At 40.5% G+C, this 21,372-nt stretch overlaps 1 protein-coding gene across 24 annotated transcripts in view; it reads right to left on the bottom strand.

Annotated features, from left to right (window-relative positions):
- Nucleotides 1-20,952, bottom strand: part of CREM (cAMP responsive element modulator) — a 65,847-nt gene extending 44,895 nt beyond the window's left edge. For 17 of the 24 annotated variants that reach the window (XM_022580385.3, XM_022580388.3, XM_089904032.1 and 14 more), the window contains exons 1-2: nucleotides 13,241-17,592; nucleotides 3,112-3,232 (exon numbers count right to left, since the gene is read on the bottom strand). In XM_022580385.3, coding sequence (XP_022436093.1) covers nucleotides 3,112-3,232; nucleotides 13,241-13,284 — 165 coding nt within the window. In that variant the 5' untranslated portion in view covers nucleotides 13,285-17,592. The other 7 variants (XM_089903972.1, XM_089904010.1, XM_089903969.1 and 4 more) reach the window with 7 other exon arrangements.
- Between the last annotated feature and the right edge of the window lie 420 nt (nucleotides 20,953-21,372).

The following is a 21,372-nucleotide window of genomic DNA, read 5'->3' as shown; positions in this document are numbered from 1 at the left end:
AACTGGGACAATTTTCAGTGTTAACTTGATTAACAGAAGCTCTGGAAAGGCCAGGATACTCAAAACTACCACTATCAAATGACCAGAGGCAAAGGATCAAACCCGCTGAAACTTCTGGTTACACCCTTTGTTCCAACACTACTTAATGATAATTAGACCATGTGAAAAGGAAAGTAACTGTTATAAATTCCTCTTTATACAAACCTGAACTTAAGTCTAAAACATCTGAGAATTCACAATCCTCTAGTTTAAATGAAGTAACTGGCAAGTACATACAATGACACTGGGAATTATTCAGAAGAGTCAGTCACTTTTAGCATACATTATAGGCTTAATAAAATTTCAGTTTGATTTCCTAATCCTTCTATTGTATAATATTGCATAATAATAATGAATACTCATAAATAAACAGCTTCAGGCATCACAAGAATCTAAATTAATAATTATGTTTAGAAAATTCTGACTGCTAAGAACTGTGTCCTAATTCTGCAAAATATCATGATCCATGGAGGATTTATGGCCTCATATCCATGGAGGATAACTCTTAGTTAACCAAAAGAATCAATGACTCAGCATACAGATTTCTTCTTAATCTCTTAACATTCCTAGTATGTGAAAGACAAAAACCATAATTTATTTTTTGATCAACTATTTTAAATATAGAGAAAACAGAATAACATAGCAGGTCTATGAACTCGCTATCCAGATTTAATGACTATCAACATTTGATATATTTGAGATTTTTAAGGAAGTAATAAACATTGTAAATGTAAACCACAGCCTTTTTCTAGTTCTGTGATTCAGCCTTCTCACAAGTCTCTATTCCCCCCTTCTATTTTATTTAACACTCCCAGCTTTCTCACACCCCAGTTCTCACTCCTTTGTTTCACAAACCCATCGTTATCTATTATTTCACAGAAAAACTTCTTGAAGAATCTATACTTCCAATTTCCTCTCCCTCTTATTTATTCTCTAACCTACTAAAGCTAGGTTTCTGTTCACTGGACCTATTCAATTCCAAAACCTCATAAATCCAAGGTTATTTTTTGAACCTCATATTACTTGACCTCTTTAGCAACTTCTGACTGAGGCTCACGGGGCTGGGTGTCACCCAGGCTGAATGAAGGTCCTCAGAACTGCCAACTATCACTGTTAGACAATGGAGATCTGTTGTTTTGACTGTGCAGGCCCAGAAGGCCGGAGGAAACTGCATGTGTGGAGGACAGGAAACCAGTACCTAAAGGGAGAGAAGTGGCGGCAGAAGGAAGATTTGCTTTCAACTACCACTTCAGCAAAAGGGCAGAATTACAGACCAAGAATCATAGTTATAAAAACTCTAGAACACCCCCAATTCACCAAAAGATATATGTGCATTCTCTTCTATTTTCACAGACAAAAAGACTAAAGGATAAACACCAAAATGCTAACAACAATTAAATTTCTGGACATTAAGACTATAGTTAGCTTTAATTTTCTTCTAATAATACATATTTTATCAATTCTGTACAATGAACATGCATTTTTTTAATAAGAAAAATGCTGCTTTCTTAAAAAATAGCAAAGGTCTGAATGCCTGTTTTCTGGGGTAACAAAGAAGGGTGTTGCCATGGAGATGTAGCTCCACAAAGCACTTGTGAGAAGAAAACCCCAGGGAGCAAGTGGGTGTCGGGAACTTGAAAGAGGAAAGAAAAGCAGGCTGGGTGCGTGGGTGTCTTGGGAAAATAGAGGCCTCACAGGAGCCAGTCTGGCCGGAGACAACCCAGGAGGTGCCTGGCGCTCCCGAGGGCTCTCCAGGCAGCCATCCGGTCGTTTCTATTCTCCTTTCAAGATACTACAGGAGTCTCTCCACTGCTTGCACCCCACATCACCATGATGCCACTCAAATTATGTCCACCCCCCAACCCCCCGACCCGCTCCCAGCTCGCTGAGGTCCCCATCCAACCCGCACACAGTCGCTGGTGTCTTAAACACAGTGAACACTGGAAAATGTCTCAGGAACATTTAGAACACAGGATGGTCCACGCTCCCAAATGTTTACCACCCTCTGCTTACCCTGACCAGCTCAACTTCCCAGGCCAGACACGCGGCTCCACTTGGCCTCAACGCTGCAGCTCCCACCCCCATCCTCTGCCTTTGTACATTCTTCCCTGGCCTAGAATACGCTTCCCTCTCTTCCACCAGTCAACCTCTACTCACGCTTTGTGTCCAGCTCTAAAGTAAAATCCTCTACAAAGCACTCCTGGTCAACCGGCTGCTCCCCCGCTGCACGCCTCAATCATTCCTATGTAACATCTCACAGTACTTCTTCTTTTTTTTTTTTTTTTTAACATCTTTATTGGAGTATAATTGCTTTACAATGTTGTGTAAGTTTCTGCTGTATAACAAAGTGAATCAGCTCTATGTATACATATATCCCCGTATCTCTTCCCTCTTGCATCTTCCTCCCTCCCCACAATACTTCTTACACAGCGAGAATTACCCCTCTAACACCTCTACCCCACTAAACCGTGAGATGTCAAGGCCAGGAAATACATACCCCACACATCTAGAATAGTGCCTAGATTCAGGAAGGATTCAGTAAGTATTTGATGAACTAAATAAATGTGATTGTTTTTACTACATATTTTTATAGATATCTAAAAATAAGAGCTGAAAAACAAACACTAACTCATATCAGTGGTCTCTAAATGAAACTAATTCAAAGTTTAAGACCTAACTAAAAAGAAAGTAAAGATTAAACCAAATATACACTGGACAAATGGCAAGATTTCTGCCATCTTTATAGCTAAGAATATAAAACTACTGAATTGAATTCAATGTGGAATTACTGAACTTCTCGAATAATAAATTGAGGATTACATACTATGGATACTAGGATTACATACATACTATGGAGGGGGTTTTGTTTTTCCTTTACATAGTGTCTGTTACAATGCAAAAGTAATTCAAACACATATCTTCTCTTCCAAGTCAAATCAGTAAGAATGGCTGATAACCGGGGAATAGGGGAAACTTAAGACCAACTGCAAGAAAACAGAATCTGCACACAATTCTCATTCCCATACAGGCTAATTTTCATTGGTGCCTGCCTGTTGCCTACATTAAGTTTACCTGAGCTAAAGTGGGGATTGAATTTTGACCAGTCTGCATCTGCATGTGAGCAGATTCGCTCTCTGCCACAGAATCTGGTATACTTCCATCCTGCTGAGAGTCAATTTCCATGGTCATTTGTCTGGAAAGACAATAAAAAGGAAGAAGTATTAAGGCCCTATCTGAATATCTGAAATATCTGTGTTCACTTGGCTTTCTGATTGATATTCATTTCTATCATCCAACTGTACTACTTTCTATTTTCAAGAAATAGACTCAGTGGCAGAGTCCTAACTCTCCAAACTTAAAGGCACCTTCTCTGCTCACTGGGTATGAACATTACCAAGGGAGCACTACAAAATGTTCCATGGAATTAGTTTATTTAAAAAAAATTTTAATCTTATAATAAAGCCTCCTTGATAATTATTTTAAGCCCTCTTGCATAAATTAGTGATAAAGTTAGGTTTTATATTTTACATGAAGTTTAAATATTCAATGACTCTCACGGCCTAATAAACCTGCTTTACATTATGATGTAATATGAAAGAACTTCCACATTGTCTAAATTAAATGTGCTACAATATAAAGATGTATCTGCTTTGTCAGCACTAAGTAGCTTCTGATAAAAAAGCCTGTCAAATTGAATCACTCAGAGTTGACCATTTGTCCTGCAGCTCTCCCTTTACTTAAAGAGGAGAATCTAATTTTTCCAGGAAAAACTTATGCAATAATCTTTTTGCCTATAATTTCAATTTAAGTTAATTATTTCTATATAGACTCTTTCTAGATAGATGGTAAACCATATTATAATGTTACCCTACTACTAGAAAATATAAAATGCAAACAAAAAATAAGCAAAATCAAATTCCAAAAACTTATAGGAACTACTCCCTGCTATTGTATATCTTTTCAGTTGTCAATAATATAGTGTGTTTTTTTCACCTTAGTAGACTAAATATATATCCAGAAAGTATGCAGGTAAATTAGAACTTTGAATTGACATGTCCAGATCTTTTTTCCCAGATTTGATTAGTAACCAGATCCTACAGATCCTTCATCTACTTAATACCTTCTTTTGCATTTCAACAAACATTACCTGAATTCAAGTCTTCTGTTCTCAAAGCTGTCTGCTGTAGTCTATACTACACCTAGAATTACTTCTCCCTATTCAGACATTTTAATACTTACAACTGAACATGACAATTTAGAGCAATTATAAAAATAAAAATCTAGAGTCTACTATGAAAAAATGTCTTTCCCTCAACATTCCCCAATTCCTTTATCTCTTTTCTTATTATTTCCCAACATGGACTGTCCAATTCTAGGTAAGTAGAGGCCATGCCCCTGCAAAAACTGCCAATTCCTGCGGTTCTACTTTTGCTGTGAGCAGTTCCCAAAGAGAATACCTAGAACACTTAATTCTGCAAGATATGAAAAGGTATTCTCTGAGAAAAGAGGGTAAGGGGGAAACGCTTAGTTAGAGGTTGAAATATCCGGGATTAAAAGGGTTTCTTTGCTGCAGAATTTTCTCAGAAGCTTGAATATTTCAGTGTGACTTGAGAAGGGTGGAGGGTGCAGATCCAATAGGCAGCATTTTCCAAAAGTATCTGACTCCCCTAGACCCTCTTCCCACAAAGCAAGTCCTAGCAGAAGTGTTTTGGGAAGAACTTGAGAAATGTTGTCTTATGCTATTTCTTACACCATTATTAAAAGCTCTCTTTAGGGTCTTTCCTGGTGGTGCAGTGGTTGAGAGTCCGCCTGCCGATGCAAGGGACACAGGTTTGCGAGCCGGTCCGGGAAGATCCCACATGCCGCAGAGCGGCTGGGCCCGTGAGCCATGGCCGCTGAGCCTGCGCGTCCGGAGCCTGTGCTCCATGACGGGAGAGGCCACAACAGTGAGCAGCCCGCGTACCGCAAAAAAAAAAAAAAAAAAGCTCTCTTTAGGCTCTGCCAAGAACTTGAGTCTCCACTCAAACATTACACACTGAAAGGCCTTCCCCACTTCAGGAACATTCCTTTAGCACCATCTACAATACATGACAGGCCCTGAGAATACAAAAGTTAAGTCACAATCCTTGCCCTGAAGGAAATCATTCACCACTTGGGCCCTGGTTTCTCAAAGTATAGTCCTCGCACAACCTGTATCAGAATTAACAAATACACTTGTAAAGACAAAAAAAAGGCAGATTCCCAGACTCAACCCCAAATCTACTGATTCAAACTTTCTGAGGGGTCTAATTTTTTACATCCAAGAGATTCTGATATATATTAAAATTTGAGAAAAACTTAGCTTATTGGTAAATTCTATCAGTTAGACCAGTAATGAACACTTCTTAAACTGTGTGAAGGATGTTATGTACGAAATGCTTTGGAAAACATAGGAAGGAATGTTGAAGTGGGCCTGAGGATGGGGCCATGTGAGTTGTATACTGAAGGATGAGAAGCATTTCACCAGGTAGAAAAGGACAGGAGGACCATGAGAGGAAGGAAAATACGGAGAATGTCTGGAAAATAGAGTAGCCGACTGTAGTAGGGAATGTGGTGAGGCGTGGGGGAGCCCTCGGGGGAGCCTATCTACATCTAGCGGGGAAGAGGCAGAGCAGACAGGTGAAAGTATGGCCAGAAAGGCTGGGGGGATCCAGATTAAGAACTGCTTTTAATACTCTGGAGAGAAGAAATGTCCACGTCACTCAGATGCTCCTTTACTCTAGGTCCTTCAGCATCTACACTGTACAACGTTTCAACTGTTTGATATCTTAGAATTCAGTCAAGAACGAGACAATAACCAAGAGTTACCTGTTAACAGGCAAAACAAATGGCCCAAAGTTCGTAAACTGAAACTTCTAAAATGAGGAGTACCTAGTTGGTACTCTAAACCCATTCAATTTAATTTTAAATACAATTCTCATTTATCTGGTTTCTAAACATACTGGATATAAGAAGTGACAGCTGGAAATAGGGTAAGGGGAGGAGAAAATATACAGAATATAATAAACAGGTCAAGAATTCCAAGTGTGGCTGTGGGTGGGAATGTAAGTTGGTGCAGCCATCGTGAAAACAGCATGGAGGGTCCTCAGAACACTCAAAAGAGAGCTGCCACACGACCCAGCAATCCCTCTACTGGGTGTATATCCAACCCCCTGCACTAATTCGAAAAGACACATGCACCCCAATGTTCACAGCAGCACTGTTTACAACTGCCAAGATATGGAAGCAACCTAAGTGTCCATCAACAGATGACTGGATAAACAAGATGTGGTCTGTATACACAGGGGAATGCTACTCAGCTATAAAAAATGGAATTTTGCCATTTGCAATAACGTGGATGGACTTGGAGGGTATTATGTTAAGTGAAATCAGTCAGACAGAGAAGGACAAATACTCCATGATATCACTTATATGTGGAATCTAAAAAATACAACAAACTACTGAATATAACAAAAAAGAAACAGACTCCCAGATATATTGAACAAACTAGTGGTTACCAGTGGGAAGAGGGAAGCAGGAGGGACAGGATAGGGGTAGGCGATTAAGAGGTACAAACTATTAGGTTTAAAATAAGCTACAATGATATACTGTACAACACAAGAAATATAGCCAATATTTTATAGTAAGTAAAAATGGAGTAGAACCTTTAAAGGTTGTGAATCACTGTATTAGTACCCCTGTAACTTATATAATATTGTACATCAACTATACTTTAATAAAATTTTTTAAAATTATTTTTTAAAAAAGGAATTCCAAGTGTGTAGCAATTTGGGCCCATACAGGGTAAAGTCTCCTAGTTCTTTATATTCAGGAAATTGAAGAATTTATGAGTTAAAATTCAATAACTGATATTTACAATAACTATCCTGAGTCATTAAGAAAGAAAATAATTATACTTTGTATAATTTAAGGAAAGAGGAGTATACATAATAGAATCTAGGAAGACTCCCACCAAAAAAAGCACTAATGCTTAAAAAGGTAAACCTAAGCTATTCAGGAGTTGTTTTTTGAGATATAATGAAAGACTTCATAAGTTATTAAACATTTCAAACTGTTTTACACATGAAAGTGTTTTATACACAGTATTTCATGCACTCACGTTCACTGTTCCCTTTTTTTCCTGGGTATTCCCCAGAGTTCAATCCTTTGCCCTTTTACTTTTTTCAGTCTACATACTATGGCTTCCTCCAATCCTATATGCATTTGACTCCCAAATCTGTATCTGTGCTTCCCCCCCCAGTGAGCAACTTAACCTGGAGTTTTCACAGACACCTATCCCTTCTCTTATATTCCTTCTTTCAGTCAAGAGCATCACTATCCATTCAAGCTCCAAAGTCAGAATCATGTGTCTGTATGTGAGTCAGTACCACACCAACTACCAAAAAATCCATATAGCTAAATACCAGCCAGATTAGGATGCCACGAGGCCCTGAGCCTCCTAGTGAGGAAAGGCAGAAATGGAAGGTTAGCAGCACCCCCTCCCTGCCACCCCCGTTCATCCTCCCTGCCACACTTGGCATCATCCACTAACCTCCTATCCCAGCACTGGACCAAGCAGCTGCACTGATGCTCCTCACAACTGCTACCGTCCACTCACACATCACAGTAAGGTCCCCTGTAAGCCATGACTAAACTGCAATGCCCCTTCACCTATGACAGAATCGTATCCATTAACATCTCACATTCTGGTTTCCTCAGCCACTGTCAAAGATACAAGCTCCTCCCACATTTCATTTTCACTCTCATAACCAGTGCTTCCTTTCCCCCCATAATACAGTTGCTCGCTCCTGTTCTCCTCCGAAGCCTTTGCGATGTGCTGCCTGGAACTCCCAAAGCCCCCCACACCCCGCCTCAAGAGGGAGCTGTCTGTCTTCCCACACTGAATCAAGATCCCAATGTTGACTTGGCATCCTCACTGATCCCCACTATTTCCCAGCTGTGCTTCCTCTGCTCCTTCATAAAAACTCCTGTTCACGGAGCCTCAAGGTATTGGGTGTACCATCCGATACTACTCATCCATGTGAAATCATCAGCTTCTATTTTCGAGGACTGACACTGAAGACTTTGGCACCTGACTTAAAAAAGCTTTCCTCTCCACCATTCTGTGTTATGTTCCACCCTCAAAACACAGGACCCATCCCTCACCCTGATGCCTCAGTTTAATGACTTTCTTCCCTCCCCTACAGCCTTCTACCTGAGGGGCTGGCCATACACTGGACCTTGTCAGTGTCCAAAACTGCTCCACCTCTGAAATAATTAATTCTGACATCCCACTCTACCAATATCCTATCCTCCCAGCTCACACCCACCCTCAATTACTCCCATCACGCCTGTATTTCCACCACACTGATCTCTAGACCACTACTTTCTCCCTTCCAATCAGCCTCCTCCTTTCTTCACATCCCGTCCTACTCAGCTTAGAATCCACAGTTTCTCATTTTAACTGCTGTTTCCCAATACCCTAAATTCCCTTGTCCCTTTTCCTTCTGTTTTATCTGTTTAGTAAATACCAATCTCAGGTAAAACCTATTCTGTCTCCTCTATGCCTGCACCAATGAACAATACTGAACAAAATTTAAAAAGAGAATATTATTAAGGCTACTGAATCCAGTTTTCAACCTCAAATAAGCAGCAATCTTACTGCTTCCTTGGAAGCTTACTCTCCCATTCTCCGCTACTGTTTCAAGTCTCCCTCTTCTCAAATCCCTGAGCTCACCTACTATCACATTCCACATGAGACCTTGCCTCCTGTTTCAGATGAGAACCCCCTCAACTTCCTGCCACCAAATCAACAAATCCACTTACATCTACACCTGCATTTTCCCTTGCTTCCAACTCCCCAGACTTAAATTCCTGTCTGTCCTTGGGATCCCTCTTCATTAGGCTGTGGGGGCATTACACTAACAATTACCCTCTGCCCTCCCCAATGGCTTCCTCCTGCCAAGATTTAAGCTTGTTCAAGTCTCCCCAACCACACACACACACACACACACAACCACTGAACCAGAAGTCATTCTCTAGCTGTTCTCTCAAACCTCTTTTCTTCCTCTCACTGCTAAGCTACTTTAAAGAACTGCCAACACTATCTCCATTTCTTCACCTCCCACCTACTCCCAGACAACCCCTAACTGGCTTCTGCCTCACGAAGACTTCTCTAGTAAGGGTAATCTATCTCAGTCACTGAATCCAATGTTCATTTTAAGTCCTATCTTGTTTGATCCCTCAGCAGCACTCAAAACCGCTGACATCTCCCTTCTTGGGACTCTATCTTGAGGTCACGATACTGATTTTCTGCTCTCATCCAATTCTCTGACAATTTCTCCACAAGCTCCTTTGCCAATTCCTTCTCCTACTCGGTGTTAACCTTCAACACTGCATTCTTTAGGACTCTGGTTAGCCTTCTGGCCTCACTCTCAAATCTCTCCCTGTGTAATATTATCCATTTCTCTAGATTCAAGCACCAGCTTTAAGCTTACGACTCTCAAATCTAGATCTCTGGCCCAGAGGTCTCTCTTGAATTCCAGAATCATATCCAAGTGCCTACTTAACATCTCCAAATAGATGTCCTGCAGGTACCTCAAACTCAATGGGTCCAAAACTAACTCCTTTTCTTCCTCCACAAACATGTTCCTTCTCTGAGTTTCGCACCTCAGGAAATGGGGCCCCACCTTCAATCCATCTGCTCCAGTGGAAACCTAAGTGTCATCCTGAAACCCTCTCCCTTTCATTCCCTACAGTGTCATCACCAGGTGGGATGATTCTACCTTCCAAAGAACAATTCAGTCCTCTTCTCTGCCACCACTGTCCTGCCAACAGTTATCTTTCTGAAACATATTTCTGCTTAAAACTCTTCAGGAGCTTCCTATTGACTACAGGATAAACCCCAAACTTCTCACAATAATCCTAACTACAACTACCGTTTGTCAAGTGCTTACCATGTGGTAAATGCCTACTAGTTTTCATTCTTAACAACTTTATAAGGGCAATATAGCTAGTTCTTCTTTTAGAGGTGAGGAAAAGGAGACATAAAGAGGTTAAGAATCTGATTTTACCACAAAGGTATTGAGTGGCCAAGCCAGGTTTCGAACTAAGGTCTTTTTCCAAAGTTCATATTCTCAATTACCAAACCAAACTGCCATTCAATTTCTTTCACAATGTGACCTCATTTTATCTTTACATTTACAGCCTCATCTCCAGCCACCCCATTCCTTCCCACACTCTGCATTCCAGCCTCCTTATGAGCCATTTTTTGGTCAAATACACATCTTATTCCCCCAATTCTAATCTTTTATATCTGCTCTTCCCTGTTCCTGGGATGCCCTTCACTCCTTCTCTGTCCAACAGGCGCATTTCTACTCGTTCTTCAAAGCCTGGCTCAAGGACACCATCTTTCAAAGCCTATTCTAATAGCCTTGGGCACAATTACGCTGTTCTGAGTTCCCAAAGCATCTTGTGCAATCCCCTCCATTTCAGCACTTGTCTAGCATATATCACATCTGTCCACAAAGTACTAGCACAGTGTGTGCAACAGAGACCACATCTTAGATCTCAATATATTCCCAGGGCCTAGTACAGAATCTACCATAATCATTAAATAAGCCAATTAATCAACTATTCTGGAAGACTATGCAACTGTTAGGTGTTACTAAAATGATAAAAATAAGGTTCAGAGAGATTAAGTGACTTTCTACAGAGGGCACAACAGACTGCATGATAGAGGGTGAACAAGAGGTCTTGTGACTGTGACCTCAGGGGTCCTTCCACAGCCAGTGCCCTGAGCAGTAGTCCCGTTTAGATACATCTTAACCAATGCTGTGCTTTTGAGTATGCTGCAACTGTTGTCACAATCTTCATTTAGATATGCTTTGTCTTTCCCACTAGGATGTAGAGACTCTAATCTTATCCCATTTTATTCTCCTGGAGTGCCTCGTACAGTGCCCAGTACATGTCATTCAGTAAAAGTTTGATACTAAATTTATTTGAAGGTAAAAATCATCTACAGAAGAGTAAGGTCAGCACTACCAATTTACACACTCTGTCATTTTCAACTAAGTTCATTCTGCTGATCTATATCCAACTGTTCTCCAGTACCACCGCCTAAACCCACTAAAAACCAACCCAGGCCAGGACTCAGGGCTGAAGATTCAATTAACATTTAAGTGCTCAACATGGGTCAGGCACTGTACTGGGTATTTTCAAACACTAACTCAGCAGGAAATACAGGACCCAGACCTCAGCTGGAAATGATGTACATCAACACTAACATCTGTAAGTCAGCCTCAGTAGTCCTGATGGAATTTATTTAAAAAGTGTAAGAGAAAGATCCATTTTAATCTTTCATACTTTAAAGTATGAAATATTCATACTTTAAGTAGGAGTGAAGATTTGAGTATGAAAGATTTGAAAGATTTCATACTTTAAAGTATGTTCACTTACATACTTTATAGTGAAAATTAAAGAGGTGTACATACAATATTTTCCCCCAAATCTCACTTTTTATAATAAATTTTAATCATAGTTATACTAGTATTAATAGAGTAATCTATAAATTAATTAATTATGTAATATTTTAATCTTAAACAAATCCAAATTAGACAGAAAAAGACCAATTAGGAAATATAAGTTACAGAATATTTAAAAATAAAAACGTATGAGATAAAACAATAAAAAACACTAAAACAAATTAAAAAGTCCATTAAGCACCATAAGCTAACAGTAAGCAAAATACTGGCAAACAATCAGTTCCACAATTCTAAAGAACAGATAAGGATTTGCTAAAATGGGCATATTTAAATTTATAAATGATTAATGGAAGTAGTAACATTCTTTTCTTATGAAAGCTAAATATTTCTTCTGAAATCTTTTTTATATTATTGGCAAACCATTTTCTTCTTCAACAGAAAAGTAAATGTTATCCCAATATTTTCTGAATATATTGGGATTCAGTTCAGTAAGTGTTGATATAACTAATGTTTTAAAAGAATAGGATCCATCCAGTAGCACAATTTTCAAAGACTTCCAGGGTGAACTACTTTTAGGGGTTGGGGGTAGAATTGTATTTGTTTGCTTACTCTGTTATTTTCTAGGCCTTTAGTAGAACATCTATGTCATACTGCAAAAACTCCCCAAAATACTGAACTACAACAAACAGTACAGTACTGTCTGTATATGATTTGTATAATATACATTCAAGAAATGAATACAAAGGAATATATCTGTAAAAATGATATTTACAATTATAGAAATATTGAGGTAATGAATGACCAAAGTTATTTCGGCATACCTATGTTTCAAGAACACACAAGATATTTAAATAGAAGGAAAAACCAGAAGAAAAAGGAAAAACATTTTAAAGAAATGCTATCGTAAGTACCCAGGAAAGTGTTCGTAAAAGATAGGAACAAAGAAGAGAAAAGGAATACAGACCAAAAATATCTAAATGAAAAATAAGACAAAGGCAGTTTCCTAATTATAATTAAAGTGTACAGTGAACTAATAACTTCTAAAATCTTACTTAGTTGTATCCAATTTGCAAAGACAAATTACACTGCAGAGCAACTATATTTACCCTTGTAAAAATTTTCACCTCTTTTAAAAATAGGATCCAGCAGCAAAAGGAAAAATTATTAAAGTTGTTTCTATTATCTATTTTTAAATAGTTTTACCAAAACTGTCAAAGAAAATTCATTTTCTTTTTGACGCTAGACCCAATGGATGAACGAGAATGTCTCTGAAAGTAACTAAAAGAAAACCTGAAAAGTAATATTTGGATTTCTGTAAAACGCTTGGTAGAGACTTCCCTCTGTTTTACAACTTCAGGTACAAGTGTAAGCAGAAAAACGAAAACTCTGTCCACATCCTTAAGTGCAATCTCCTTTCTGACTGGAAAGGCCAGCGCTTAGAATGAGCTGCCTGTGAATGTCCACCTATCCTCTGCATTGCCTCACACAGCACATGGTGGAAGAGAAACTCCCTAATTGAGCAGCTGAGCAATTTGGGTACATATTATTATATTTTTTATTATAATGTGTATATATACGTACACACATACACATACATATGTATGGTACATAGATACATACCATTAATTTATCCATCATTTTAACTTTAAGCTCTCTAAGTAGAACTTTCAAAAGAATAGAAAAATAATATATCCACCTACCTTAGATTTGTTTTAATATATTTTTTCCTGCCACACTTGCTCATTATTAAGACATTTGTAGTCAATGCTTTGCTCCTTCGTTTTCTTCTTTATTTATCCTGCAGTAAAATTATAATGTCGAGTTGGCAGATCATAAGATTTTATTTAAAAAAAAATTAAAATCTCTCAAAACTACACCAGAATACCCTAATTTCCATAAAACAAAAAAACAGCATAGAGAGGTGAAAACAACTCCGTATTTTTTTCAGACTTACTTCTATACAATTTTCTTAGGAAAAAATTCAAAAAAATTAAATCATGTGCTACTTATCATTTTCCACTGAAGAGAGTGCAGTGCTGCCTAAATCATTTTACACACACTACAAATCGCTAAGTATCAGCTCTATTTTAAAATAATAATCACTTAATAAACTGAATGAATCTATCATCTTCTCAAATTTCATTCCACTGAAACAAATTTGTCAACTGTTTTTCATTTACCTTAACTTCAAAACTGGGTTTTGTCAAAGAATTTTAACTGCAAACAAAATAGTAACCGTTCCTTTAAAATCTCCTCTGATAGCCTTTAATTCATTAAAAAAGCTGTTTTAGACACTCTAGCAATTAAACCCCCCCTTTTTTTTTTACTAATATCTCTTTAAAATACACATTTGACATGCTGAATGAAGTAAACTTGGCAAAGAAAAAGACAAAAGGAGAGCAGTGAGCCCTCAATTTGTTTTAGATTTGAAAGGACCAACACCCGCATCCCTAAGTTCCTTCCAGGCGTCTACGCCAGCAACAGAGATGCTTGGCAACAAACATGCTATTTCCGGGGTTCCCTCCTAAGTGGTCCCTCTAAAATGATGTCACACCATCCCACCCAATTTGGAAACTGAGTCAGCAGGCAAGTGTGCTGCAACTTACTATGGGCACCAGGACAATGGTTACTGTTACCACCTGCCCCCACACAACCATAGCAATAATGTGGAAAGGTAAGGCACTTGAACCAGGCAACCTACAACATGAACAAGAAAGAAGGATGGTGACATTCCTTCAGATTAAACCTTATTCTGTGTTATATTACACTGGCATTTTATGTGGGGACATCTTATCTTCCATAACAACTGTGTAACCATGAGGGCAGGGGCTACTGATTTATTAAACAGTGACTGGCACCCAAGATACCCCAGCCCTTGTGCTTGGCACCAAGACACAGGTAACAAGATGTCCCTGATCTCCAGCAGCTTCGGTTCTAATGAGGGAGACAGATGTTTAAACAAGGAATAATGATAATATTATCTGAATAATAATGATGAGCACGGCACCATATAAGAAGAGAGAAGTAACTCCCAACTTCTCCTGGAAATACCATATTCTTTGGTTTAATTTCTGAGTAAGTAATACATTATGATTCAGAACTCAAAAAGTAGAAAAAGGTATTTGGTGAAGTCTGGGAACAGCCACCCATTTCCTCTTCCCAGAGGCTGCCAGCATCGAAGACAGTCTCAGCTTCCTGCCACCCCATCACAAGACATCAAGAGAGCAAATGACTAGCCTCACAACAGAATAATGACCATCAGATAAACCTGATCCTGACTCAGGCTCATCAGAGAATTATTTCATTCCAACTACTCTCTAAGAAGTCATCACTGATTGATCGCCTGCTTGCCAAATCTTCAAGAATGATCTTTAGTCCCTATCCTCAACATGCCTACAGCATTTCCTACTCCCCAAATTTCGCCCTCCTTGAACTCTTCAGGACACCACGTTCAGGTTTCCCTTCCAAGTTATCCAGTCCTTCGCCTTAGTCTCCTTTGGCCCACTCTTTAAGTACTGGTATTCCCAGGCTTCCAGTCACAAACACCTCCACACTCTCCCCCTAGGCTGCCTCATCCCCTCTTGATGTGTCTCAAATCTCACCTCCAGCCTGGACCTCTCTCTCCTGAGCTCTAGCCTGTATGTATCTGCCTATTCGACATCTCTTAACGGTTTCTTCAGAGATCCTCAAGTCTAATATGTTTTAAACTAACCTCAACTCCCTTGCTCTGCATCTCACCTCTTGCTGTACTTTTATCTCGATCGGGGAGTGACATCACCATTGGCTCAGCCACCCTATCCAGGAGTCCTCTCTCTTCATTCCCCACTTCCCTTGTCCCCAATTCCTGAGGTGGCAACGCGGTCTAGTGGTCGTAGCATAGCAGTGTGCGATATAAACAGTGTGGCACTGGAGGTTGATCTGGGTGTTAACTTGAGTTCTACCCCTTATTAGCTATGGTTTTTGCAAGAAAGGCAAAATAAAGACCGCACTGCAATTAGCACGGTCAAAACAAAAAGAAAAGAACGTGGAATAAAGGGAAGTACACCTCTAACGGAAGCAGGAAGAGAAAGAACACAGAAAAGTATAATCTGTTTCTTGAGTTCTGGATGAAGAAAGGTTTTAGCTCTTTGGGAAAGCAGAAGATCCTCAGAGGTTAACTATGATTTAAGCAGCAAAGCAAGTAAGGTTTGAAAGAAAGTAGGAGAAGAATATGAAGCTTACATTGTAAAGCTGGTCCTCCTCAACCAAGTCAATTAAGAAACTGGGAAAAGGCAGGCTAGCTAGGAGAGAGAAGTACAGTTGACCCTTGAACAACACAGGTTTGAAACAGTATGGGTCCACTTATATGCAAATTCTTTTCAATAAATATATTGGAGGGACTTCCCTGGTAGTCCAGTGGTAAAGCATCCGCCTTCCAATGCAGGGGACACGAGTTCGATCCCTGGTCAGGGAACTAAGATCCCACGTGTCATTGGGGGCAACTAAGCCCACACACCACAACTAGAGAGAGAAAACCCACGTGCCGCAACTAGAGAGAAGCCCACGCGCCACAACGATAGATCCAGCACAGCTCAGCAAAGGTCCTGCGTGTCGCAACTAAGACCCGACGCAGCAAAAATAAATAAAAACAAATAAATTAATTAATTAAAATATATTGGAAAATTTTTTGGAGATTTGCAATAAGTTGAAAAACTCACAGATGAAACTCATAGCCTATAATTATTGAAAAAAGAAAAAGCTATGTCATGAAAGTGCGAAATATATGTAGATACTAGTCTATCCTTACACAGGCACAAGGTGATATTTAATAAAAATAATGTGTTAGTTTTCTTACTGTTTTATAACTTTGCTTTCAAAGAACTACATTACTGTAGTTGGAGGAACTGCAAATCAGCTATCATCACAGGTAAGTGGTTTTTTAAAAAAAAGTAACAATGTTTCCAATACTGTATTATGAATATGACTGTAATACTGTATGCCATAAATTTCTACAATGATTCATTCATTAGTGTTTGGGCTAGGCTACCGTGAAGCAATCATATCAATTACACTAGGCAATCATATTGCTGCTTCTGCGCTATTAATGTATGAATCGTTATACCTATAAATAAATACAGATTTCTCTTTCACATTATCTTTTCATTTTTGATGTCAAGTGTCAGTAATACATATTACATCTGCAGTGTTTTGTATCATATGACAATACTAATGTAGGTACAGACAAATGATTCATCTCATAAACTTATGGTATTGATAAATACAGTACAGTACTGTAAATGTATTTCTCTTCCTTATGATTTTCTTAATACCATTTTCTTTTCTCTCGCTTACTTTACTGTGAGAATACAGTATATAATACATATAACATACAAAACATGTTTTAACTGACTGTTTACATTATTGGTAAGGTTTTCTGGTCAACAGCAGGCTATTAGTAGTTAAGTTTTGGGGGAGTCAAAAGTTATACAGGGATATTCAACTGAGCAGCAGTCGGCACCCCTAACTCCCACGTTGCTCAAGAGTCAACTGTAATTACAAAAAGCCACGTATGTGAAGTTGACAGGGATGCGCCTATGGTTATTATGCATTTTAGGGGAAGGAGATTAGTACAGGAAAAACAAAGCAATACAGTAGTATAAGGAAATTATGCCACTTTCAAAGTTTTGTAATCTTTGTGAAGTAAAGTTAGAATACCTTTCAAATAACAAGTTTTACACTTTTGTGTAAAAACAGAAGTGGCCAGGAACAGTTCTTCTAAATAATTATTTGAAACACTTGTAAATATTGTCTTTACTATTTTGAATCATACAGAAAATCAGGCAGCATTCTAATACAGATTCAAGGCCACTCCAGTTTAATTGCTTCAGATACCCATTATTATTTAAGAAATCTAAACTCTTTACTAAAATCACCAAAGGATTAACTATTCAAGCATCCCTTTTTCAGTTCATTCCCCACCTGGTGCCTGCTTTCGTCTATTTCAGTCAATGAACAGCAGAATCCACCGCTAAGGAGGAAATGAAAAATGAAATTCAAATAGTCATGGCCTGTCTCCACCTTTCCAAGCACACCCCGCCAGGCCGAGCCCCCGCCCCATTTCATGAAGGGAAACATAACTTTCAATCTATTGGGGAAGTTATTTGCTTGGCTAATCATTGTAGGGCTTTTCTTTCAACAGAACACTTCATTACCGCACTTTAAGTACATTTCAAAACATTTATTTACACATAAAGTACAACTGCATCGACTACTAACTAGCAAATCTGGGAAAGAGTATATAAGACACTGGAATTAGCTAAGGTTCACAGAAACGAATTTCAACGTTATTATACTTACCTAGGTTGGTCCTATCTTGTGTATATGAACAAAACTAGTACCTAAGTGTAGAAACATGCCTAAATAAGTTCAGTATAACTCTTCCATCAATTTTAAGAGGTGCAAAAGCATCCCAAGTGTCTTTATGCGTGATATATAGTTGCCCCAATTCCAGAGCTGGAAGCTCTCATCATAATCAATGCTAGGATATAAATTCCTAAGCATTTCTAGGCAAAAAAATAATTTTTGTGCTACCAATGAAAAAAAAGAGGCTATTTGAGAATATGAACAAAACTCTATGACACTTGACATTCTGAGTTAGGATGGTCTAATTTTAAATCTGCTGAGTTAAAAAAACAAAAACAAAAACTTCACTAAGATAACCTTGAAGAAACTGAGTTTGTTTTCTGGAATTCTCAAAAGTAAACAATGTCAGAATCACATGAACCCCACTGTTAAAATTTCACAGGGTTTCATTTTGACATTTGATTAGTCTGGTTGTACTTTTCTGTTCAGAAAGTATGCATGAAGATGCTTCCCATTTGGGGAGAACTGCGAGACTTCAAAAGAGCCTCACAAAAAGTTGCTAGTAAGGTTTTCTTGGAGGCAAGCATCCTTCTTCACCAGTGAGTTATTTAAACAGTGCTAAATAACCTACTAGCTCATGCCTTCACTCAAAATGGTTTCACATATACCTTGCCAGTAATTTCCCATAACACTCCTGGGAAGGTCAGTCAAGATTTGCAAACTAGATATTTTTAAAAATTGCTATAACTGTATTATACCAATAAGACTTGGCTTGTTTTCATGAGTAATATTAAGATAAATCCCAGCTAATGTCATCCTTAGGTTTTCCTCTTCATTCTCCCTTATTGGCTACTGGATATCCTACAGCATCATTAAAAGAAAATCCATGAATGAGAGATTTACTTTTAAGAACAGGGCACTCTTTATTGTGTGATTCCCATGGTAAAAAGTATTTTAAACACCCTGTGCTCTTTAAAATGAAATTAACAAAATGATTTTAAATGTTTACTTCTACATATGTATAATGGATGAGAAACACTTTCCTTGAAATCTATACTTTTACAATATATATATACTTGTACTGATAATATTGAAATTGTATTCAATGCACACACTGCTATTATCAAAGTTGACTTTTATATATGTTGACATCAGTTCAATAAAGTAGAAATACTTAACAGAATTCAAAGACATTTCAGGTTTATTTCCTTAATGACCAATACTGATTGCATGTCAAAACATCAATGGTTCAACTGTTAAGTGTTTGCATTGTTCAGTTTTATGTTTAAAAGTCTACCTAAATGGGACAAGACATTTAAGCACTTTCCAATAGACTACCCACTTCAACAATAAGCCTGACTTACTTTTCTGGCCGAATATTAACCCGTAGAGAATACCAGGTTGGGGAAAACAGGATCAGGAATATACGTCTATACTGGTAAAGATTCAGTCAGTATTCCTTACGTATGTTAACAACCTGAAACTCTTCCTTACTTTTCATGAAATATGCATAATTTTAAACATGATTTCATATTTTAATCATGTAGTGATTTGCCCCAATAGGAAACTAGAGTAGTCTATGGAGTCTGGAGTTTGTTAAACTCACCCAATTTCAGTAAACTGCTGGGACAATGTGAAAACAAAAAGACTAAAGAGCTCCTTTGTGTTTACACATTCAATAAAAATTTATTCATACACTCATAAAATGTGTACACAAAACATCCGTGTAATTACAACTTCACACTCACCAAAGTGACTCCAGGTTGAACAGTCACTCACTGGGCATTTGCTTACACTGAACTATTTACAGATGCACCAAAAATGTTTGTGTCATTACCAACACTTAACATGACAATGCTTTCAGTGTTTACTCATCCAGGATCAAATCCATTGAAAAGCTGCGTTTGGATCAATAAGCAGCTTTTTAAACATCAGTATCTTAATACTTAGCATAAGTTGGCCAAAACACATTGTTTGCAATTTGCCTTTCTTTGGGGGAAAAAAGTTCCTTTAAGTTCAAAGTTTCAAAGACTACGACTTTGAAGGGAAAGCAGCTTGTTATCCAAAAGCAGGATCAAGACTAGGAGAAAAACATGGTACCCACGGGGAAAAAACTAGAGAACACGAATTATTCATGTAATCTAATCTTCACACTGGACCTCTAGCCCTGCGCATCTCGGTTTGTGTTTGTTTCCAGGGAGGGTGGCTGCACTCCCAGCAGCCCGGCGAATTAGGCAGGAAAGGAAAAGTTGTTCGGAAGCCGCTCCGGTGAGCCGCCCGGTTACAAGGCCTCCAGTGCGGACCGACGCTGGTCCCGCGGGTCAGCATCGCTCTGACCCCGGCCGGCCGGCCGCCCCTTCCCGAGCCGCGCAGGGAGGGTGAGAGGCTCACACTCGGGACCGGGTCCGGGTCCCGGCGGGGACCGCGGGGAAGACGTCCAAGGACGCGCGTCCCTCTCAGTTCGCGCTCCGGCTCCGGGGGCCTTGCCGGGCTGGCTGGTCCCGGCGAAAAGGGGACGCGGGGAACAAGGGCGGCGCGCCTTCCAGCAGCGCCGTGGCAGCGTCCCTCTCGCTCGGTCTCGGGCCGCAAGGACCGGGAGGCAGCGGCTCTGGCGAGCGACGAGAGAGGACGGAGCCACGTCGCCCGCCTGTCCGGCGGCCTCCGCTCCCTCGGAGCCGGAGAGGTGGCCCCTCGGAAAGCGCCCGCCGGGTGCGCGGGGCAAACAGCGGGGGCGGCTGGGGCTAACCGCTCCGCCCTGCCCCCGCTCCGTCGCCCCCGCCTTAGGCTCCGCCGGCCCCGCCGGCCCCGCCGGCCGGCGCGCCACTTACCCGCCGCGAAGCGATTTACGTAGCGGGCCTCGTCACTGCTTACGGACGCGAGGAGGTGGGACGACAAGCCCCACCGGGACCGGCGCCGGCCCACGTCGCCCCACGTCAGCACTGATGCGGCCACCGCGGCCTACCCGCCGAGCGCGACCCAACGCGACGTCGCAGCCGCCCGCCCGCGGCCTCGAGTCCGCCCGCCCGCCGGCCCAGCTCCGCGCTGCACCTGCCCCTGCCCGGGTGACGCCACGTGAATCCACGCTCGAACCCCGCCCCCTGCCGGCCGCCGGAGGGAGTGCGGCGCCGACAATCCAACAATTGAATGGAACGGGGCGGGAGAGGGGGGTTGAGGGGCGGAGCTGAGGGTGAACTGGGGGCGGGGTCTGAGGTGGGGGAGGAGGAGGTCGGGGCCCGAGGACGAAGAGGAGGAGCGTGGCTGGGGGCGGGGCCTGAGGGTTGGTGACTAGAAGGAGTTGGGTCTGAGAACGGGGGAGGAGGGGCCAGGGGCGAGGCCGGGAGGAGGAAGTAGGCTGGTTGGGGAGGAAGACCGCGTCGGGGGCGGGGCCTAAGGGGCGGGCAGGGAAACCGGAAGCTGTCCTGCGGCCTCCACTCCCGGAAGCCAATCGATTGGGAAATGAGCCGAGGTTGCGGCGGTGTCCTGCGTGGAA

This window comes from Delphinapterus leucas, chromosome 2 (genome assembly GCF_059928025.1).
Source record: "Delphinapterus leucas isolate spDelLeu-1000000601 "Yukka" chromosome 2, BTC_Dleu_Yukka2, whole genome shotgun sequence".
Taxonomy (NCBI): domain Eukaryota; kingdom Metazoa; phylum Chordata; class Mammalia; order Artiodactyla; family Monodontidae; genus Delphinapterus; species Delphinapterus leucas.
The sequence above is the reverse complement of the archived record's forward strand: the minus strand, read 5'-3'. Positions and strand labels throughout refer to the sequence as shown.